A 23,743-nucleotide genomic window follows, 5' to 3' on the forward strand; every position below is an offset into this window, starting at 1 on the left:
AAGGAACCCGAAAGGGAGACTTCTCAGCTAGGGAAACAGGAAGCACTGTTCTGGGGTGAGGGTTTGGCTGAGGAACACTTCCAGCCAGAGCCCAGACAAGGAAAGACTCTGGGGAAGAACGCGGCTTCGCAGCTAAATGGCTAGATATGAATCCCTTTCTGTTACTCACTCTGTGAGCTTAAGAATCCGTGAAATGGGACTTCTGAGAACACCAAGTAATAAGGATTAAACGTGGCGGATGAAGCAGTCTGCGTGGTATTTAGCCATGCAGGAACTCAACAAATGTCCATTTCCTTTCTCTTTCCCGTAAGGATCCTCAAAACCAGGTAAGGCCAGGCAAAAAAAAATACTGTGGGGGAAACTGAGGCCTGCGGACTTTAACATAGGAGGGGTAGGGCCAAGGTCTGAACCCCGCCTCCTGCTTCCACGCAAAGAACGACAGCCTGATGGAAAATAACTTCTGGAAGGCGAAAAGATAACAGGGGCCGGGGAGGAGGAGGGAGCCACGGAAACGCAGGTGTCACAAAATGCTCACCCCTGCCCCGCCTCCCGTCCGGCTGGAAGGGGATTAAAGGGAGGGGAGGGCGGAACCTGGGGGTCCGCGGCCGCCGGTGCATCTGAGCAACCCCTCCCGAGAAGGCCCCCCCCGCCGAACGATCGCAACACCCTCGTCCCCTCCCGGTCTCGCGCGACGGATCCTCCGGCCACACGCTCTTACCCCTCTGGGCCCGGCGGAGGCCGGCGCCCCTAGCGACGCCACGCACGGAGCCGCGAAGGGGCGGGGTCCGTGCTCCGCGCTTCCCTCCCCAGCCCACCCTATACTCCGCCCGGTCCGCATGCGCAGTGGCCACGCGGGCGCTCGCCGCGCCACTCCCGGTCAGGGTGGGGGCGTACCAAAGGGACACCCAAGGAAGGGGCCACCGGGAAGAATAACCTCCGCGGAAGAGGAGGAAATGGGAGCGATGCCAGGGGCGAGTGCTAGAGACGTCTCAGAAGCCCGCTGGCTCCCTCCAGAGAAACTGTGCGAGAACCGTCCCAAGAAGCTCGTTGCCGGCATTTTTGGGTTGCGCGTCCCCCACCCTCACCAATAGCACAGCCCAGCCGCGCCCGGGTTCCGGGTGAGGACTCGGGGTCCACTCAGCTCCGCAGGACTGCCGCTTTAGTATTCTGTCCTCAGGGGCTGGGAGTGGTGTTTTGGGCTCTGCTCTTCTGTGCACCAGGATCATGCTTAATGCCTGCACCTTTCTCGTCTACCCTGGCTTCTGGTGACTCTTTAAAGTATAGGTTCATGGAGTTGAAGAGCTGCTCAGTAGAGAGCTTCTCATTTCACTTCTGCCCACGTTTTAGAGGTAAGAACATCTAACCTGAGGTAGCATGACACATTGAGCCGGGAACTCTGGGTTCAAATCCTGACTGTCTGCGCCCTCGCATCAGCCATAGCTGCGCCTTTCGTGGACTAAGTTTACCCCTCTGCTAAAGAGGATCATCCTACCTATCTCACTGGTTGGATCAGGAGCTTAAGGGGCAAAGGGTAGGAAAGGGCCCAGTGCCAACTGAGCACACGGGACAGATGCTACTTGAAACAGAATCTGTTTAATTTGACTGTGGCTTCCTTAAGGCAGAGACCATGTCGTTTCTATCACCAGCCACAAAAGTTTATGGCACAAAACCTTCGCATATACAGTCAAATGGTCAAATGATCTTTTCTTTTTCTTTTTCTTTTTTTTTTTTTTTTTTTTGAGACAGTCTGCTCCTTCGTCGCCCAGGCTGGAATTCAATAACACAATCGTAGCTCACTGCAGCCTGGACGTCTTGGGCTCAAGAGATCCTCCCACCTCAGCCTCCTGGGTAGTCAAGACACCTGGTAGTCGCACACCACCCACCATGCCCTGCTAATTTTTACATTGTGTGTGGACACAATTGAGACATTGCCAGGCATGTCTCCAACTCCTGGCCTCAAGCAGTCCTCCTGCCTCAGCCTCCCAAAGTGTTGGGATTACTGAATGAGCTACCACACCCTGAATAGTCAAATGATTTTTGACAAGGGTGCTGTGAACATTCAGAAAAGGACTGTGCATCAGTTCTTTTCTGTACATCAAAGGACACAATAGGCCAGGCATGGTGGCTCACGCCTGTAATCCTAGTACTTTGGGAGGCCAAGATGGGTGGATCACCTGCGGTCAGGAGTTCAAAACCAGCCTGGCCAACATGGCGAAACTCTGCCTCTACTAAAAGTACAAAATTAGCCGGGCATGGTGGCGGGTGCCTATTATAACCCCAGCTACTCAGGAGGCTGAGGCAGGAGAGTTGCTTGAACTTGGGGAGCAGAGGTTGCAGTGAGCTGAGATCACGCCACTTCACTCCAGCCTGGGCAAAAGAACAAAACTCTCAAAAAAGAAAACTCAAAAAACAACCCCCCAAAAACAAAGGACACAACAGTGAAAAAGCAACCAACAGAATGAGAGAAAATATTATCAAATCATATATATGATAAGGGGTTAATATCTATAGTATATAAAGAACTCATACAATTTAATAATAAACAACTCAATTAAAATGTCAAAGGACTTGAAAATAGACATTTCTCCAAAGAAATATATACCATACCGTAGAAATGACCGACAACCAAATGAAAAGATGCTTAACCACACTAACCACTAAGTAAATGAAAGTCAAAACTGAAATGAAATACCACCTTATACCCGTCAAAAATCAGGAACTAACAAGTGTTGGTGAGGATGTGGAGAAATCAGAATACTTGTACACTGTTGGTAGGAATATAAAATGGTGCAGCTGGCCTAGCACAGTAGCTCAAGCCTATAATCCCAGCACTTTGGGAGGCCGAGGCGAGCAGAGTGCCTGAAGTCAGGAGTTCGAGACCACCCTGGCCAACATGGAGAAACTTTGTCTCTACTAAAAATACAAAAATTAGCCTGGCATGGTGGCAGGCACCTGTAATCCCAGCTACTTTGGAGGCTGAGGCAGGAGAATCACTTGAACCTCAGAGGCAGAGATTGCAGTGAGCCGAGATCATGCCATTGCACTCCAGCCTGAGTGACAGAGTGAGACTGTCTCAAAATAAAATGAAATAAAGTAAAATAGTGCAGCTTCTACGGAAAACAGTATGGCAGTTTGTAAAAAAAATTAAAAATAGGCCAGTGTGGTGGCTGACACTGGTAATCCTAGCACTTTGGGAGGCCTAGGCAGGCAGTTTGCTTGAGCTTTGGAGTTCAAGACCAGCCTGGCCAACATGAAGAAATCCCCCATCTCTACCAAAAGTACAAAGTTAGCCAGGTGTGGTGGCACATGCCTGTGGTCCTAGATACGTTGGAGGCTGAGGTAGGAGGATTGCTTGAGCCCGAGAGGCAGAGGTTGCAGTGAGCTGACATGGTGCCACTGCACTCCAGCCTAGTGACAGCGAGACTCCATCTCAAATAATAAATAAATAAATAAAAACTAAACAGTTTATTCAGTCAGCAATTTTTTTAGGATTGTTATGATCCAGGCACAAAATTGCTATCTATGTAGCAAAAACTTTGTCAATGCTTCTACTTAAGGACAAGCCTAATTTGTGGGTTAAGGCTTGAAAGTGCCAGCACAGGACCCATACAGCATGGGATGTCAAGAATTGCGAACTGCACCTCATGATTCTTATGCTTTGGAATATGTTGGAAATAGATGCTTGGTGCTGCAAAGAAAAATTAGTACTGAGACAAAGGATCTTTCAGCAACACAATTTTTACTTCCTGGACTGCAGGAAGGATACTCTTGCCAGCCATGATGCCATGAGAGTACAATGAACAAAGGAAAACACACAAATTTATCCCTTATGCATTTAGGGTCCTCCTTACTGGTGTGTCTGATTTCCATTGGTTGGAGCCAGACCTCACAATTTAAACTAAAACCCAATTGCCTAACAACTTGAAATTTTCTAAACAGGTAAAAGCAATGGAGAGCTGGGACATGCCTGTGAGCATGTCTAGCAGATATCTTGGTTAAAGTACAGGGAAATAGAATATACTACGTGTCTGTAAGCACGGCATGTCTAACGACTACATAGGATAGGGCTTAACAAAGTTATTAGCACACTTATTCGTTAACAAGAAAGGAAACTTTAAAAAGGAACTTTTCTACTTCCCATAAATGACCATAATTGATATTTACTCATTCGGCTACACTGAGCAATTCTATGGACTAGTAGAGGCAAACTGGTTAGAGCAAGGAACTGCCTTGAGGCCCAGGAACAAACGACTTACACAGAGAAAGTAAGTGGTAGTAGGAGAGCAGGACAGGACATGAAATTAGTTGTGCATTATAATGCTCCAACAGTATACCAACATTTTTTGTTTTGTTTTGCTTCGTTTTTGAGACGAAGTTTCCACTCTTGTTGCCCAGATTGGAGTGCAGTGGTGCAATCTCAGCTTACTGCAACCTCCACCTCCCAGGTTCAAACAATTCTCTTGATTCAGCCTCCCGAGTATCTGGGATTACAGGTGACTGCCACCACACCCAGCTAATTATTTGTATTTTTAGTAGAGATGGGGTTTCATCATATTGGCCAGGCAGGTCTTGAACTCCTGACCTCAGGTGATCCACCTGCCTGGGATTACAAAGTGCTGGGATTACAGGTGTTAACCACTGCGCCAGGCCAAGTATACCAACATTTTGATTTAATCCACTCAACAAGCCTTTAAAGTGGATGTCACTCTGGAAACCTGGCCCTTAGTTTAAGTCAGGGGTCCCCAACTCTGGGCTGTGGGGCCAGTACTGGTCTGTGGCCTGTTAGGAATTGGGCCATACAGCAGGAAGTGACTGGTTGGTGATGGAAGCTTCATCTATATTTCCAGCTGTTCCCCATCCCTTTTTACCACCTGAGCTCTGCCTTCTGTCCGATCAGTGGTGGCATTAGATTCTCCTAGGAGCATGAACCCTATTGTGAACGGTGCATGCATGGTATCTAGGTTGCTCCTTATGAGAATCTAATGCCTGATGATCTGTCACCGTCTCCCATCAATACCAGATGGGGCCATCTAGTTGCAGGAAAACATGCTTAAGGATCCCACTGATTCTACTTTGTGATGAGTTGTATAATTATTTTATCATACATTATAATGTAATAATAATAGAAATAAAGTACACAATAAATGTAATGTGCTTGAATCATTCCAAAACCATTCCTCCCTGGTGGAAACATTGTCTTCCATGAAACTGGTCCCTGGCGCCAAAAAATTTGGGGACTGCTGGTTTAAGTAATTTAACCAAGGTCACACATATATTGGGTGGCAGAAGTTGGGTTATGATTGAAGCCTGACCACAGCCTAGCATGTGGGAATAAGAAAGCCTGGTTGAGGCTTGTTCATTCAGTAAGTGTCTGTTGGCTGCCAGGCTGTATTCTGTGGGCTGGGAATATGGTGGTGGATAAAGTATTCATGATCTCTGGCCTCTTCAAACTATAATCTAGCTAGGGACTCTTTCCCTAGAAAAATGCATGTTTGCATAATATTTTTGTTTTTCTTCCTCTTCTTTTTTTTTAAATTTCTTTCTTTCTTTCCTTCTTTCCTTCTTCCTTTCTTCCTTTCTTCCTTTCTTTCTTCCTTTCTTTCTTCATTTCTTTCAGCAGAGTTTCACTCTGGTTGCCCGGGTTGGAGTGCAGTGGCACAATCTCAGCTCACTACAACTTCTGCTTCCCAGGTTCAAGTGATTCTCCTGGCCTCAGCCTCCCTAGTAGCTGGGACTACAGGCGCATGTCACCAGGCCCAGCTAATTTTTTTTGTATTTTTAGTAGAGATGGGGTTTTGCCATGTTGGCCAGGCTGGTCTTGAACTCCTGACCTCAAGTTGATCCGCCCTCCTTGGCCTCCCAAAGTGCTGAGATTACAGGCGTGAGCCACCACACTGGGCCAGGAAAGACAGTCTTGAATCGCTCATACTACTCCTCTCCCACCCCCAGCAGTAGCTGCATGGCACAGAGAGAAACTGTACACTTGGAGGAGAGAGAGTGAGAGAGAGAGCGCATGACCTGGGGGACTTGGCAATGAACTTTGTGCTGCCCTGTCGCAGTGGAGAGCAAAACCATGCTGGATTCAGCCTGTGCCTATCCAAGGAGGGAGCATTTGTATCAGCCTGGACCAGAGGGAATCATCCATCACAGTGGTCAGAACTCAAGTTGTGCCAGGCTTTGCCACTGCAGGCTAAAATGCTCTGGGGTCCTAGGTAAATTTGAAAGGCATTTTAGGATACAAGGACTGGAACCTTTAGGCAAGTCCTAGTGCTGGGCTGGGCTTAGAATCAGTGGACTAGGGTGGCACAGGACATAGGTAGACACCAGCTGGGGCAGCTAAGGGAGTGCATGAACCACCCTTCCCCAATCCTAGGCGGCATCGCTCACAGCAACGAAAGTAACTCTTTCCTTCTGCTTGAGGAGAGGGAAACAAAGAGTAAAAAGGATTTTGTCTTGCATCTTGGATACCAGATCAGCTACAATAGGATAGAGCACCAGGCAGAGGCATGAGGCCCTCATTCCAGGCCCTAGCTCCTAGATGACATTTCTAGACACATGCTGGGCCAGGAGGGAGCCTGCTGTCCTGAAGGGAAGGACCGACTCCTGGCAGGACTTATCATCTGCTGACCAAGGAGCCCTTGGTACCTGAATAGCCAACAGCAATACTCAGGTAGTATCTGTGGGCCTTGGATGAGAGTCTGAGTTGTGCTGGCTTCAGGGGAGGCTGAGCACATTCCCAGCTATGGTGGCTCTGGTGAAAGACCACTGCTGGAGAAAAACAGAGAGAAAAGTAAAGGGAACTTTGTCTTGCACCTTAGGTATCAGCTCAGCCACAGTGGGGTAGAGCACCAAACAGATGTTTGGGGTTCTTGAGTTCAGATCTAAGTTCTTGGACATTTTTGGACCTGCCATGAGTCAGAGGGGGACCACTGTCCTAAAGGGTAAGTCCCAGGCCTGAGAGCATTCACCATAAGTTGGCTTGAAGAGCCTTTGGGCTTTAAGTGAGTGTTCAGAACCCTCTGTGGGCAGAATTATCTGTGGGCCAGTGGTGGTGGCAGCCACTGGGAGAGGCTCCTCTATCCGTGGAAAGTGGGTGGTAGAGTGGGAAGAACTTTGTCTTGTGGTTTGAGTCCCAGCTTAGCTGCAGTAGAATACAACACCAGGTAGATTTCTAAGGTTTTTGACTCTAATCCTTAGCTCCCAGACAGCATCTCTGGACCCTCCCAGGGCCTGGGGAAACTCACTGCGCTGAAAGGAAAGATATAAATCTGACTGGTGGTCCCAGCTGCTGATTGTAGAGCGCTAGGGCGCTGAGTGATCATAGGTGGTATCTGGGTAGTGGTTACAGTGGGCGACGGGTGAGACCCAGTGCTGTACTGGCTTTGGGTATGACCCAGCACAGTCCCAGTGGTTATGGTCATGAGAATGCTTGCATCACCCCACTCCTAGCTCCAGGCAGCACAGTACAGAGACAGAGCCTCCATTTATTTGGGAGAGAGTAAGGAAAGAGAACAAGAGTCTCTGCCTAGTAATCAGAGAATTTTTCTGGATCTTATCTAGGGCCACCAAGGCAATACTTCTATGAGTCCACAAGAACCACAGTGTTATTGGACTTGGAGCTAAAGTCTCTTTGAGCACCTGGAATACCTTCCCAAAAAGATGGGCACAAACAAGCCCAGACTGCAAAGACTACAGTAAATACCAAACTCTTCTATGTGCAGACACCGATGAACATCCACAAGCATCAAGACCATCCAGGAAGACATGATGCCACCAAATGAACCAAATCAGGCACCTGGGACTAATCCTGGAGAAACACAGATGTGACCTTTCAGACAGAAAATTCAAAAAAGATGTTTTGAGGAAACGAAGAAATTCACAATAACACAGAGAAGGAACTCAGAATTCTATAAGATAAATTTAACAAAGAGATTGAAATAACTAAAAATAAGCAGAAATTCTGGAGTTGAAAATGTAATTGACATGACATACTAAAGAATGCATTAAAGTTCCTTAATAGCAGAATTGATGAAGCAGAAGAAAGAATTAGTGAGCTTGAAGAGAGGCTATTTGAAAACACATAGGCCAGGCGTGGTGGCTCATGCCTGTAATCCTAGCACTTTGAGAGGCTGAGGTGGGCAGATCACTTGAGGTCAGGAGTTCGAGACCAGCCTGGCCAACATGGTGAAACCCCATCTTTATTTAAAAAAAAAAAACACATAGGCAGAAGAGACAGAAGAAAAAAGAATAGAAAATAATTTTTAAAACACCCACAAGATCTAGAAAATAGCCTCTAAAGGGCAAATCTAAGTGTTATTAGCCTTACTAGAGGAAGTAGAGAAAGATATAGGGGTAGAAAGTTTATTCAAGGAATAATAATAGAACTTCTAAAACCTAGAGAAAAATATCAACATTCAAGAACAAGGTTATAGAACACCAAGCAGATTTAGCCCAAAGAAGACTACCTCAATAATAATCAAACTCTCAAAGGTCAAGGATAAAGGATCCTAAAAGCAGCAAGAGAAAAGAACCAAATAATATACAGTGGAGGCTGGGCACAGTGCCTTATGCCACTGCCTGACTCCCAGCACTTTGGGAGGCCAAAGCAGGCAGATCATTTGAGGTCAGAAGTTTGAGACTGGCCTGACCAACATGGTGAAACCCTGTCTCTACTAAAAATAGGAAAAAATTAGCCAGGCAAGGTGGTGCACATCTATAGTCCCAGCTACTCGGGAGGCTGAGGCAGGAGAATTACTTGAACCTGGGAGGTAGAGGTTGCAGTAAGCTGAGATCACACCACTGCACTCTAATCTGGGTGACAGAGCAAGACTCTATCTCAAAAAAAAAAAATAAAAACAACAACAACAAAAACATACAATGGAGTTCTAAAACATGTCTGGCAGTAGGCTTTTAAGTGAAAACCTTACAGGCCAGGAAAGAATGGCATGACATATTTAGGGTGCTAAAGGAAAAAAAATTTACCCTAGAATAATATGTCTGGTAAAAATGTTCTTCAAGGCCAGGCGCGGTGGCTCAAGCCTGTAATCCCAGCACTTTGGGAGGCCGAGGTGGGTGGATCACGAGGTCTAGAGATCGAGACCATCCTGGTCAACATGGTGAAACCCCGTCTCTACTAAAAATACAAAAAATTAGCTGGGCATGGTGGCGCAGGCCTGTAATCCCAGCTACTCAGGAGGCTGAGGCAAGAGAATTGCCTGAACCCAGGAGGCGGAGGTGCGGTGAGCCAAGATCCCGCCATTGCACTCCAGCCTGGGTAACAAGAGCGACCCTCCATCTCAAAAAAACAAAATAAAAATGTTCTTCAAACATGAAGAAGAAATAAAGACTTTCCCAGACAAACAAAAGCTGAAGGATTTCATCAACACAGACCTGTCCTACAAGAAATGCTAAGGGGAGTTCTTCAATTTGAAAGGAAAGGAGCAGTAAGAAATCATTTGAAGGTACAAAATTCACTGGTAATAGTAAGCGCATGGAAAAATACAGGCTATTATAACACTGTCATTTTGGTGTATACAGTACTCTTATCTTTTTTTTCTTTTTTTTTTTTTTTTGAGACAGTTTCACAACAAAAAAAGACCAAAAAAAATAAATAAATAAGTGTAACTTCCAGGCCGGGTACTGTGGCTCATGCCTCTAATCCCAGCTCTTAGGGAGGCAGAGGCAGGAGGATAGCTTGAGCCCAGGAGTTCGAGACCTGCCTGGGCAATATAGCAAGACCCCGTTCTCCACAAAAAGGAAAAAAAAAAAAAAAAGAGAGACAGTTTAACTCTTATTGCCCAGGCTGGAGTGCAATGGCACGATCTTGGCTCACCACAACCTCTGCCTTCCGGGTTCAAGTGATTCTCCCTCCTAAGCCTTCCGAGTAGCTGGGATTACAGGTATGCACCACCACGCCTGGCTAATTTTGTATTTTTAGTAGTGACAGTGTTTCTCCGTGTTGGTCAGGCTGGTCTTGAACTCCAGACCTCAGGTGATCCGCCTGCCTCAGCCTCCCAAAGTGCGACGAGTACAGATGTGAGCCACCGCACCCAGCCAACTACTTAAGTAGAAAAGCTAAACAATAAACCAAGAAAAAATAATAACTACAACAACACTTCAATATATAGTACAATAAGACATAAAGAGAAACAAAGTCAAAAAGCGGTGGGATCCAGGCGAGGTGGCTCTTGCCTGTAATGCCAGTACTTTGGGAGGACAAGGGAGGCAGATCACAAGGTCAGGGGTTCAAGATTAGGCTGACCAATATGGTGAACCTTGTCTCTACTAAAAATACAAAAATTAACTGAGTGTGATGGTGCACTACTGGGGAGGCTGAGGCAGGAGAATTGCTGGAACCCAGGAAGGCAGAAGTTGCAGTGAGCCAAGGTCATGCCACCACACCACTCCAGCCTGGGTGACAGAGCAAGACTCTGTCTCAAAAAAAAAAAAAAAGAAAGAAAGAAAAAGAAAAAGCAAGAGTTTTCATTTTGCTTGTTTGTTTATGCAACCAGTGTTAAGTTTTCATCAGTTTAAAATAATAGGTAATAAGAGAGTATTTGGCTGGGCATGGTAGCTCATACCTATAATCCCAACATTTTGGTAGGCTGAGGCAGGAAGATCACTTTAACCCAGGAGTTCAAAATGTTACCCATTTTGCCTGGGTAACCTAGAAAAATGTTGACTCTACAAATAAAAAAATTAGCTGGATGTGGTGGCACGTGCCTGTAGTCCCAGCTTCTCAGGAGGCTGAGGCAGGAGAATAACTTGAACCCAGGAGGCAGAGGCTGTAGTGAGCTAAGATTGTGCCACTGCTGTCTAGGCTGGGTGACGGAGGGAGACTTTGTCTCAAAAAAAAAAAAAAGTCATCATAACTTCATGACAAAGTGGAATTTCTTCCAGGGATACAAGGATGCTTCAACATACACAAATCAATTAATGTGATACATCATAACAACAGAATGAAAGACAAAAGCCGTATAATCATTTCAATTGATGCTGAAAAAGCATTTGGTAAAATTCCACACCACTTTATAATAAAAACCCTAGCCAGGTGCAGTGGCTCACGCCTGTAATCCCAGCACTTTGGGAGGCTGAGGCGGGCGAATCACGAGGTTAAGAGATCAAGACCATCCTGGCCAACATGTTGAAACCCTGTCTCAAAAAAACAAACAAAAAAACCCTAAAACTGGATATAGAGGAAACATACCTCAACATCATAAAAGCCGTACATGACAGACCCACTGCTAATATCATACTGAGTGGGGAAAACCTGAAAGGCTTTCCTCTAAGATATGGAACACAACAAGGATGCCCACTGTTACTCAACATGGTACTGGAAGCCACAGCTAGAACAATTAGACAAGAGAAAGAAACAAAGGGCATCTAAATCGGAAAGGAAGAAGCAAAAATTATTCTTCTTTGCAGATGACAGGATCTTATATTTGGAAAAACAGACTCCACCAAAAACCTATTAGAACTAATAAACAGGCATGAGCAGTGACTCATGCTTCTAATCCCAGCACTTTGGGAGGTCGAGGGGGGTGGATCACAAGGTCAGAAGTTTGAGATCAGCCTGACCAACATGGTGAAACCCTGTCTCTACTAAAAATACAAAAAATTAGCTGGGCATAATGGCATATGCCTGTAATCCTAGCCACTCAGGAAACTGAGGCAGGAGAATCATTTGAACCCAAGAGGCAGATCTTGCAGTGAGCCAAGATCCCACCACTGCACTTCAGCTGGGCAACAGAACAAGACTCGGTCTCAAAAAAAAAAAGAAAAAATTTTTTTAAAAATTAAAAATTGGCCGGGCATGGTTGCTCAAGCCTGTAATCCCAGCACTTTGGGAGGCCGAGGCGGGTGGATCACAAGGTCAAGAGATCAAGACCATCCTAGTCCACATGGTGAAACCCTGTCTCTACTAAAAATACAAAAAATTAGCTGGGCATGGTGACACGTGCCTGTAATCCCAGCTACTCAGGAGGCTGAGGCAGGAGAATTGCCTGAACCCAGGAGGTGGAGGTTGGGGTGAGCTGAGATTGCGCCATTGCACTCCAGCCTGGGTAACAAGAGCGGAACTCCGACTCAAAAAATTAAAAATTAAGAACTAATAAATGGGACAGTCATGCCAAGCACCTTAATTCATTCTAATGGTGGAAATAATGGACACATATCCCTAGGGAGTGCAGGTCATCTCACTTATAACATGTAAGTTATTTTATATATTTTATATAACTATTTTTTTTAGCCATATGATTATTCTTTTTTTTTTTTTTTTTTTTGAGACAGAGTCTAGGTCTGTCACCCAGGCTGGAGCACAGTGGCTCAATCTTGGCTCGATGCAATCTCTGCCTCCCTAGTTCAAGCAATTCTCCTGCCTCAGCCTCCCAAGTAGCTGGGACTCTGGGACTACAGGCATGCACCCCCATGCCTGGTTAATTCTTTTTTTGTTGTTTTTTTGTTTGTTTGTTTTTTTAGTACAGATGGAGTTTTGCCATGTGGGCCAGGTTGGTCTTGAACTCCTGGCCTCAAATAATTTGCCCATCTCGGTCTCCCAAAGTGCTGGGATTACAGCATGAGCCACCAAGCTGGGCCAGTCAATAATAATTTAATTATATATTTTAAAAGAACTGAAAGAATATAAGTGAATTATTTGTAAGACAAAGGATAAATGCTTGAGGAGTTGGATACCCCATTTACCATGATGTGATTATAAGTTGCATGCCTATATCAAAAGTATCTCGAGTACCCGTAAGTATATATGCCTATCATGTACCTACAAAAATTAAAAATGAGAAATTTAAAAACAAACAAACCAACAAACAAAAAACCTAGTGTGATACTGACCTAAGGGTAGGTAGATAAACAAATGGAGTTGAATAGAAAACCCAGAAGTAAACCCTCACACATATGGTTAATTGATTTTCAGCAAGGTTGTTTAGACCATTCAGTGGAGAAAGGATTCGTATTTTTGACAAATGTTGGTGGTCCAGGGTGGGGGGGTGGTGGGAAATGCAAAATAATGAGGTTAGACCTTTTCTGTACCCCACATAGAAAGCTTAACTCACATACGAAAATTAACTCAAATGGATCAAAGATCTAAATTTAAGTGCAAAAACCATAAAAATCCTAGAAGAAAACATAGGGAAAATATTCATTATATTGTATTGGCAATGATTTTTAGATATGATACCAGAAGCACAGGTAACAAAAGTAAAAATAGATAAATGGGACTTCATCGAAATAAAAAGTTTTGTGCTTTGAGGAATACCAGCCACAAAGTGAAAAGACAACTCACAGAATGGGAGAAAGTATTTGCAAATCCTACATCTGATAATGTACTTGTACCTGATATATAACTCTGGCTGGGCGCCGTGGCTTACACCTGTAATCTCAGCACTTTGGGAAGCCAAGACAGGCAGATCACTTGAGGTCAGAAGTTCAAGACCAGCCTGGCCAACATTGTGAAACCTTGTCTCTACTAAAAATACAAAAATCTGCCAGGTGTGGTGGCAGGCACCTGTAATCCCAGCTACTTGGGAGACAGGAGAATCACTTGAACCTAGGAGGCAGAGGTTGCAGTGAGCCAAGATGCACCACTGCACTCCAGATTGGGTGATCGAATGAGACTCTGTCTCAAAAAAAAAGAATTCTGATATATGCTACAACATGGATGAACCTTGAAAACATTGTGCTAAGTGAAAGTGGCCAGACATAAACTATAGTCACATATTGTATGATTCCACTCATATGAAATGTCCAGAATAGGCAAATCTACAGGTAGATTAGGGACTGCCAGGGGCTGGGTGGACAGGGGAATAGGGAATCACTGCCTAATGGGTTCAGGGTTTCCTTTGGGGTGATGAGAATATTTTGGAGGTAGATCAAGGTGATGCTTGCTAACATTGTGAATGTACTTAATGCCACTAAATTGTACACTCAAAACTGGTTAAAATGCTAAATTTTATGTTGTATGTATTTTACTACAATTTCTTTTTTAAAACTGAGCTTATTATTTTTTCTATTTTTTCCTTTTGAGACAGGGTCTTGCTCTGTAACCCAAGCTGGAGTGCAGTAGCGTGATCAAGACTCACTGCAGCCTCGACCTCCTGGGCCCAGGTGGTTCTCCCACCTCAGCTTCCCAAGTAGCTGGGACTACAGGCTTGCACCACCACGCCTGGCTAATTGTTTTGAATTTTAGCAGAGATGAGATTTTGATATGTTGCTCAGGCTGTTCTGGAACTCCTGGGCTCAGGTGATTCACACATCTCAGCCTCCCAAATTGCTGGGATTATGGGCATGAGCCACTGCACCAGGCCTACTTTTTCTAAATATAAACTCCTCTTACTGTATCTTCATCTCAGGTAACAGTGTGATCATCTACCCAGTCTCCCAAGCAAGATACCTGTGAGTCAGCCTGGACTCCACCCTCTGCCCTTATCCCACGCAATCCGTGCATCACACAGTCTTCCTGAAGCCTTCCCCGCCTCTCCATTCCTGCTGCCATTGCTTCCTTCAGGCTTTCTTTGTCTCTCATCAGGACTCAGCAGCGTCTCCTCGCTGCCTCCACTTTCTCTTCCATTCAATGCATCCTCCACAACGCCTACTGAGTTTGTTTCCGAAAAGAGCAACCTCAAGACTCAGCTGCTCTGCCTGAAGACCTCTGCTGCCTCCAGCAGAAAGTTCCACCTTTTGAAACAGATATGATCCTCCAGTCAGGTGTGGTGGCTTGTGCCAGTAATCCCAGCACTTTGGGAGGCTGGGGCGGGCAGATCACGTGGTCAGGAGATCCAGACCAGCCTGGCTAAGACGGTGAAGCCATGTCTCTACTAAAAATACAAAAAATTAGCCAGGTGTGGTGGCACATGCCTGTGGTCCCAGCTACTTGGGAGGCTGAGGCAGGAGAATCGCTTGAACCCATGTTGGAAATAGTTGCTCAGTGCCACAAAGAAAAATTAGCACTGAAACAAAGGATTTTTCAGCAACACAATTTTTACTTCCTGGACTGCAGGAAGGGTACCCTCGCTAGCCATCATGCCATGAGAGTACAATGAACAAAGGAAAACACACAAACTTATCCTTTACACATTTGGGGTCATCCTTACTGCTGTGTCTGATCTCCGTTGGCTGGAGCCAGACCTCACAATCTAAACTAAAACCCGATTGGCTAACAACTTAAAACTTTTCTAAACAGTAAAAGCAATGGAGGGCTGGGACATGCCTATGAGCAGTCCAGCACAGATATCTTGGTTAAAGTACAAGGGCATAGTACTTGGTTAAAGTACTACGTGCCTGTAAGCATGGCATGTCTAACAGCTGCATAGAATAGGGCTTAACAAAGTTATCAGCACACTTATTCTTTAACAAGAAAGGAAACTTTAAAAAGGAAATTTTCTACTTCTCACACCCAGGAGGCGGAGGCTGCATGAGTTAAGATCATGCCGTTACACACCAGCCTAGGTGACAGAGCGAGACTCCATCTCAAACAAACAAAGTGGTGGTGCTTGTCCAAGATAATGGTGCTCCTGCTCTGTCAGTGGCACACAGCTGTAGTCCCAGCAACTTAGGGGGCTGAGGCAGGAGGATCACTTAAGCCTAGGAGCTTGAGGCTGCAGTGAACTGTGATTACACCACTGCACTCCAGCGTGGGTGACAGAGCAAGATCCTGTCTCAAAATTAATGTATTATTATTATTATTAATTTTTTGAGACAGAGTCTTACTGTATCACCCAGGCTGGAGTGCAGTGGCACAATCTCTGCTCACTGCAACCTTCGCCTCCCAGGTTCAAGTGATTCTCATGCCTCAGCCTCCCTAGTAGCCGGGACTACAGGCGCACACCACCACGTCCAGTTCATTTTTGTATTTTTAGTAGAGACGGGGTTTTGCCATGTTGGCTAGGCTGGTCTTGAACTCCTGACCCCAAGTGATCTGCCAGCCTCAGCCTCCCAAAGTGCTGGGATCACAGGTGTGAGCCACTATGCCTGGCCTATTATTTTTAAGAGAGCCTTCAAAACCTGTCCTTAACGCTCCTTTCCAGCATCATCTCTCATTTTTTACTCCAGTCACATAAATGTCTCACAATTCTACCTACTCCACACCTCCATATTTTTGGCTGGTGCAGTTTTCTCTTTGGGGAACTTTCTCCCTTCTTTCTGCCTTGTACACATTTTCTTTTTCTTCAAGACCAGTCTCAAAGATCATAGCCTCTGTAATGCCTTCCCCCACTCTCAGGATTTAGCTCTCATTCCCACTGAACCTCTGTAAGTCTTCACCCCTTACAGTGCATAGCACCCTGCATGTTAACTCTTTTGTAGAAAAACCATCTCCTTTGTTATTTACTTGTTGATTTATAGACAGAATCTCTCTCTGTCACTCAGGCTGGAGTGCAGTCGTGCAATCGTAGCTCACTGCAGCCTCCTGGGCTCAAGTAGTCCTCCCGCCTCAGCCTCCCAAGTAGCTAGGACTACAGGCATGTGCCGCCACACCTGGCTAATTTTTTAATGTTTCGTAGAGATGGGGTTGTTGCCCAGGCTGGTCTCAAACTCCTGCCCTCAAGCAATCCTCCCACTTCAGCCTCCCAAAATGCTGGGCCAGGTGCTGTGGTACCATGCTAGATTACCATCTAGCATGTCACAGGTTGCCAGCGATTCCTGAAAGTGACTATATTCAGAATGGCAGTTACAAGTAATCAGTTTGTTCTGCAGCAAGGCCCACTGTGATGCTACAAGCACGGGGGCATAGAAAGACTGTCCTGACTCCAGGGGCTAGCACCTGTCAGGGATTCTAGGATGCCAGGCCTAGCACTAGTCCTAGGGAAACTGTATTGTCAGACAGGCCAGCCAAGGCCTTGGCCCACAGAGCAGAGAAGAGGAAAGTCAGGGGTCTGGTAGGCAACAGGGTTTCCAGGGCTCATCTCAGGCAGTTAGAGGAAGGCAATGGCCCTGGGCATTTTGGAGAACAGAGTGAAGGACATATTGTGTGGGAAATGTCAGGGATGCAGAAAGGGAGGTGAATTAGTGGGGTGTGAACTCCATCACTTAGCCTAAAGCTTTTCCTGGTCTTTCCATCTTCACAGGCCAAAGCAGCCATCATACAATTGGGTCCTGTGCTGCTATGATTCTCGGTCTGGAAGGGTCCTTAAAGATATTCCAGCCAACGTCCTGGGTGATGCCGGAATTCCTGCTAGACTTTAGGCTCAATCCACACACTCCCAAAACTAGGAAAGCCCTCAGAGACCTGCGGATCTGGTATCCAGGACCTACTCCTGCCTTCTCTGGGGGAATTCTCCCCACTGCCTCCTTTCTTTGCCTGGTCCAAGTCCTAGCTCCCAGAAAAAGGTCCATACCTGGGACACCTCCACTTCCTCTTCCTCCAGAGCCAGCTTAAAGTAAGGAGGCGGCAAAAGGCCAAGAAGCTCAGAAAGTCCCCCAGATTCATCTGTGGTCAAGCCAGCTTCATTCAAATGAACTTTGTTCCCTGAGGATTTGTTCATGGAGGAGTAATTGTGTACTTTATCGCAGTTCCCATGGCTACTGGCTCACAGCGCGAAGGGAATGGGCATACATCCACATCCTCCTGCAAAATTGGGATTTGACCTCATTTATAACCAAACATGCAGCAGGCAACCTTGCAAATGACACAGCATGAAGACAGTCCAGAGAGCTCTGAATGAGTTAGTAGAAAAGAATATTAAATAAAATATTGTACATGCAGAAGGATGTGTTCTCTTCCTGGTTCAACTTAGGTGCATAATAGCTGTTCATAGCAGTATTAACTTTGACATCCAGAAGGGAGACCATTCAACTGAAAGTCTGCAAATTGGCAACCCTCAGCTGGAATCTCACCCATAGACCTATTTATCTGATTTCAGAGTACTGTGGTTTGAATGAGTCCCACAAAGCTCATGCATTGGAGAGTTAATCCCTGAGGTAACACTGTTGAGAGGTGGGATCGTTAAGAGGCGATTAGGTCAATGGATTAATGCCATTACTGCAGGAATGGGTTTGTTATAAAAGCAAGTTTAGCCCCCTCTTCCTCTCTCTCATGCTATCTTGGCATGTGATGATGTCTCACCAAAGGCAGCTCTGGTATCTTAAACTTCACAGCCTCCAGAACTGTAAGCCAAATATATGTCTATTGTTTCTAAATCACGCAGACTGTGATATTCTGTGATAGCAACATGAAATGGACGCAGAGTGTTTAAAACTTGTTTTGAGTCAACTTTTTAAGAATAAATATCTTTCATTGAAAAAAAAAATCCAGGCTGGGTGCAGTGGTTCATGCCCGTAATCCCAGCACTTCGGGAGGCCAAGGTGGGTGGATCACCTGAGGCCAGGAGGTCAAAACCAGCCTGGGCAACATGGTGAAACCCTGTCTCTACTAAAAATACAAAAATTAGCCAGGCATGGTGGTGGGTGCCTGTAATCCTAGCTACTCAGGAGGCTGAGGCAAAAGAATCACTTGAACCTGAGAGGCGGAGGTTGCAGTGAGCTGAGATCATGCCACTGCACTCCAGCCTGGGTGACAGAGGGAGACCTGGCATCTAAAACAAACAAACAAGCAAACAGAAATCCAGATTCCATTGTCAATGTCCTTCTGTTAAGGGCCACCAAGAACACACCTAAAAGAAAGTCTTAAAACAAAGTTGGGAGGCTGGGTGTTGTGGCTCATGCACATAATCCCAGCATTTTGGGAGGCTGAGGTGGGAGGATTGCTTGAACCTGGGATTTGAGACCAGCCTGGGCAACATGGTGAAACCCCATCTCTACAAAAAAATACAAAAAATTAGCTGGCATGGTGGCTTGTGCCTGTAGTCCTAGCTGCTCAAGGGGGCTGAGGTGGGAGAATCACCTGAGCCTGGGAAGTTGAGGCTGCAGTAAGTCATGATTGCACCACTGTACTCCAGCCTGGCCAAGAGTATTATATCCTATCTCAAAAACAAAACAAAACAAAACAAAGAAAAACAGGTAACTGACACAATAATAAAACTTATTTGTTGATTCTTGGATTCACATTTCCCAAATGAAAAGACATATGTCACCTCTTGCAGAATACAACAGAACAAGATTAGTTATTTGATTATTCAGTACGTTTTTTCTTCTGCTTTATTTTTTTTTCTTTTTTTTTTTTGGCAGGGGGAGAGTGGGCAATGAGCTCATTTCACTCTGTCACCCAGTTTGGAGTCAGTGGTGATCATAGCTCTCTGTAGCTTCAACCTCCTGGGCTCAAGCGATTTTCTCCCATCTCAGCCTCCTGAGTAGTTAGAACTACAGGCACACATCACCACACCTAACCCATTAAAAAATTTTTTTTGAGAGACAGGGTCAAAAAAAAAGAGAAATAAAATAAAACAACCAAAAAAACAAGAGACAGGGTCTTGCTGTATTGCCTGGGCTGGTCTTGAACTCCTGGCCTCAAGCAATTTTCCTGCCTCAGCCTTCCAAAGTGCTGGGATCACAGATGTGAGCCACCACACCTGGCCCTTATTTTTTTTTTCAATTTAGTTTAATTTTAGATAAAGGGGTTACCAGGGCATGTTGCATGATGCTAAGGATTGGGCTTCTGTTGATCACATCGACCAAGTAGAAAACAATAGGCCGTTTTTCAGCCCTTTCTCCTCTCTCCCTCCCTCCCCTCTGCAGTCCCCAGCATCTATTGTTCTCATCTTTATGTCCGTGTGTACCCAATGTTCAGCTCCTACTTACAAGTGAGAACATATGACATTAGGGCTTCTGTTTCTGTGTTAATTCACTTAGGATAATGGCCTCCAGCTGCATCCATGTTGCTGCAAAGGACATGGTTTCCTTCATTTCTATGGCTGTGCATTATCCATTTTCCTACTCTTTGTTCTGTTGTTCATTTGCCTGTTATTGTCTTTAATGTCCTCTTCAACTAAGGTTTTCTTTGCCTGATCTTCCTTATCTTCATCCTGTTACCTTTGACTCTCTATTGTCTTTTGTTACTCATGAAAAAATTTGGCTCATGCCTCTAATCCCAACACTTTAGGAGGCCAAGGTGGGCCCATCACCTGAGGTCAGGAGTTCAAGACCATCCTGGCCAACATGGTGAAACCCCATCTCTACTAAAAATACAAAAACTAGCCAGGCATGGTACCAGGCACCTGTAATCCCTGCTACTCAGGAGGCTGAGGCATAAGAATCTCTTGAACCTGGGAGGTAGAGTTTGCAGTGAACCAAGATGGTCCCGGCTGTTCTCATGATAGTGAATAAGTCTCACGAGATCTGATGGTTTTATAAAGGGCAGTTCCCCTGCACAAGCTCTTCTGCCTACTGCTATGTAACATGTATCTTGGCTCCTTCGCCTTCCACCATGATCGTGAGGTCTCCCCAGCCATGTGGAACTTTGAGTCTATTAAATCTCTTTTTCTTTATAAATTACCCAGTCTTGCATAATTCATCATAGCAGTATAAAAATGGACTAGTACACCCATAACAATTTAAAATAAAAAAATTAAAGAATTTGTTAAAGTGCAGCAGAAAAAATATTTTAAAATGCCACCTGATGCTTATCATCTCCACATGAGCAGTTTATCTCTCCAGTGAATTATGTATCACAGTAAAAAGTGATATCTTGTGGTTCTTATGTGTTCTTCATTCTGTTTAATGCAATACTGTAAGCCTCGTATAACACCATGGGACCCATGTGAAGTGCCACTGGTAACGCTGGAAGTGCTTCCAAGAAGCAGGGAAAAGTCATGACATTACAAGAAAAAGTTGAACTGCTTGATATGTAATGTGGATTGAGGTCTGCAGCTGCGGCTGCCCACCATTTCAGACAGATGATTTTCATCTTATAAACATATGATGTAAACTATGGTATTCATAATACAGTACAGCTCTGTAAATATATTTTCTCTTCCTATGATTTTCCTAATAACATTTTCTTTTCTCTAGTTTACTTTGTAGTAAGACTAAATATATAATATATATAACATGCAGAATGCCAGGCGCGGTGGCTCATGCCTGTAATCTCAGTACTTTGGGAGGCTGAGGAGGGCAGATCATGAGGTCAGGAGTTTGACAACAGCTTGGCCAATATGGTGAAACCCTGTCTCTACTAAAAATAAAAACATTAGTCGGGTGTGGTGGCATGCGCATGTAGTCCTAGGTACTCAGGAGGCTGAGGCAGAAGAAGAATCGCTTGAACCCGGGAGGCGGAGATTGCAGTGAGCCAAAATCGAGCCACTGCACTCTAGCCTGGGTGACAGAGTGAGATGCCATCTCAAAAAAATAAATAAATAAAAATAACAGGCAGAATATGTGTTAACTGACTGTTTGTGTTATCGGCAAGGCTTCTGATTAACATTAGGCTATTAGTAGTTAAGTTTGGGGGCAGTCAAAAGTTATATGAGGCCAAGGCCAGGCACAGTGGCTCCTGCCTGTAATCCCAGCACTTTGAAAGGTGGAGGTGGGCAGATCACTTGAAGTCAGGAGTTCAAGACTAGCCTTGCCAACATGGTGAAACCCCGTCTCCACTAAAAATACAAAAATTAGCCAGATGTGGTGATGTGCACCTGTAAACCCAGCTATTCAGGAGGCTGGAACAGGAGAATCACTTCAACCTAGGAGGTGGAGGTTGCAGTGAGCTGAGATAGAGCCATTGCACTCTAGCCTGGGTGACAGAGCAAGACTCATATAAAAAAAAGTTATATGAGGCTGGGTGTGGTGGATCATACATATAATCCTAGTACTTTGAGAGGCTGAGGTGGGAGGACTGCTTTAGGCCAGGAGTACAAGACCAGCCCAGGCAACATATTAAGACCCTACCTCTACCAAAAAAAAAGAGTTATACATGGATTTTCAACTGTGTTAGGCTTGGCATCCCTAACCCCCACAATGTTCAAGAGTCAACTGCAGGAAAACTTGAAAATTGAAATTACTCAGTCTCATGGGCTGAAGAACAGATATTGTGTTAGTAGGCATGAAAACAATATTAATTTACTTGTACATCTCCATTAGAGCTCTTGAGTGACCAGAAAAACTGTCATAATCTTTTGAACAGAATTTCTTTCTGAGCAGTAGGTCTCAACAGTAGACTTAAAATATTCCATGAACCATGCCATAAACAGACATGTGGCCGTTCAGGCTTTCTTGTTCCATTAATAGGGCACAGGCAGAATGGAGTTAGCAGAATTCTTCAGGATCCTAGGATTTTCAGAATGGTTAATGAGCATTGGCTTCAACTTAAAGTCACAAGCTGCATTAGTCCCTACAAGAGAGTCAGCCTGTCCTTCAAAGCTTTGAAGCCAGGCATTGACTTCTCCTTTCTAGCTATGAAAGTCCTTGATGGCATCTTCTTCCAATAGAAGGCTGTATTGTCTACATTGGAAATCTGTTGTTTCGTAAGCCAGTTTCATCAGGTATCTTAGCCAGATCTTCTGGATAACTTGCTGCAGCTTCTACACAGCACTTGCTGCTTCATCTTCCACTTTTATGTTCTGTAGATGGCTTATTTCCTTAAACCTCATGAACTAGCCTCTGCTAACTTCAAATTTTTCTTCTGCAACTTCCTCGTCTCTCTAAGTCTTCATAGCAATGAAGAGATTTAGGGCTGTTATGGCTGTTTTGGTCTTTCAGACCACTAAAACTTTCTCCATATCAGCAATAAGGCTGTTTCACTTTCCTCTTTTTTTTTTTTTTTTTTTTTTTTTTGAGATGGAATTTCCCTCTGTTGTCCAGGCTGGAGTGCAGTGTCGCGAATTCAAATGATTCTCCTGTCTCAGCCTCCTGAGTAGCTGGGATTACAGGTGTGTGCCACAATGTCCCACTACTTTGTGTATTTTTAGTAGAGTTGGGTTTCCACCGTGTTGACCAGGCTGGTCTTGAACTCCTGACCTCAGGTGATCCACACACCTCAGCCTCCCAAAGTGCTGCAATTACAGGCATGAGCCACTACACTCGGCCATTTTTTTATTATTCATGTCTTCACTGGAGTAGCACTTTTAACTTCCTTCAAAAGCTTTTCCACTGGATTCATAAGTTGGCTAACTTGTACAAGCAGGCTATCTTGGCTTTTGACATGCCTTTTTCACTAAGATTAATCATTTCTAGCTTTGGACTTAAAGTGAGAGCCCATTGTAGGCTTATTAATTGGCCTAAATTCAATATCATTGCATCTCAGGAAATAAGGAGGCCTGAAGAAAGAGAGAGAGACAAGGGAACAGCGAGTTGGCAGAGCAGTCAGACCACACAAAATTTATCAATTAAGTTTGCTATCTTAGGCCAGGTGCAGTGCTCATGCCTGTAATCCCAGCATTTTGGGAGGCTGAAGTGGGCAGATCACCTGAGGCTAGGAGTTTGATACCATCCTGGCCAACATGGTGAAACTCTGTCTCTACTAAAAATACAAAAATTAGCTTGGCATGGTGGTGCATGCCTGTAGTCCCAGCTACTCGGGAGGCTGAGGCAGGAGAATCACTTGAACCCGGGAGGCAGAGAGGTTGCAGTGAGCTGAGATCATGCTACCGCACTCCAGCCTTGGTGACAGAGCAAGACTCTGTCTCAAAAAAAGAAATAAATAAATAAATAAATAAATAAATAAATAAAGAGAAAAAGAAAAAGAAAGAAAGAAAGAAAAGAAAAGAAAAGAAAAAGTTTGCTGTCTTATATGGGTGAGATTTACAGTGCTCCAAAACAATTAGGGTGGTAACATCAAAGATCACTGATCACAGGTCACCATAAAACTTTCTCCATATCAGCATATCTTTTATTTAAGAGATAAAAT

At 44.8% G+C, this 23,743-nt stretch overlaps 1 protein-coding gene and 1 long non-coding RNA gene across 14 annotated transcripts in view; one reads left to right on the plus strand and one right to left on the minus strand.

The window, feature by feature from the left end:
* TMEM219 (transmembrane protein 219) overlaps positions 1-17,464 on the minus strand; it is a 29,017-nt gene extending 11,553 nt beyond the window's left edge. For 4 of the 13 annotated variants that reach the window (XR_013524775.1, XR_013524773.1, XM_009009411.5 and 1 more), the window contains exon 1: positions 719-772. Coding sequence is in view for 2 of the 13 variants with exons in the window: in XM_009009407.5 (XP_009007655.1) it covers positions 17,346-17,437 (92 nt within the window). In the remaining 11 variants the exon portion in view is untranslated. Of the gene's footprint in view, positions 1-169; positions 773-17,345 lie in introns of those variants that run through there. The other 9 variants (XR_013524774.1, XR_013524776.1, XM_009009410.4 and 6 more) reach the window with 3 other exon arrangements.
* LOC128929251 (uncharacterized) lies at positions 843-8,255 on the plus strand. The gene is made up of 2 exons (XR_008475396.2): positions 843-1,349; positions 7,561-8,255. It is a non-coding gene; the product is annotated as an uncharacterized LOC128929251 (long non-coding RNA).
* Positions 17,465-23,743: the final 6,279 nt, after the last annotated feature.

The sequence above is a fragment of the Callithrix jacchus genome, chromosome 12, assembly GCF_049354715.1.
Source record: "Callithrix jacchus isolate 240 chromosome 12, calJac240_pri, whole genome shotgun sequence".
In the NCBI taxonomy this organism is placed as follows: Eukaryota; Metazoa; Chordata; class Mammalia; order Primates; family Cebidae; genus Callithrix; species Callithrix jacchus.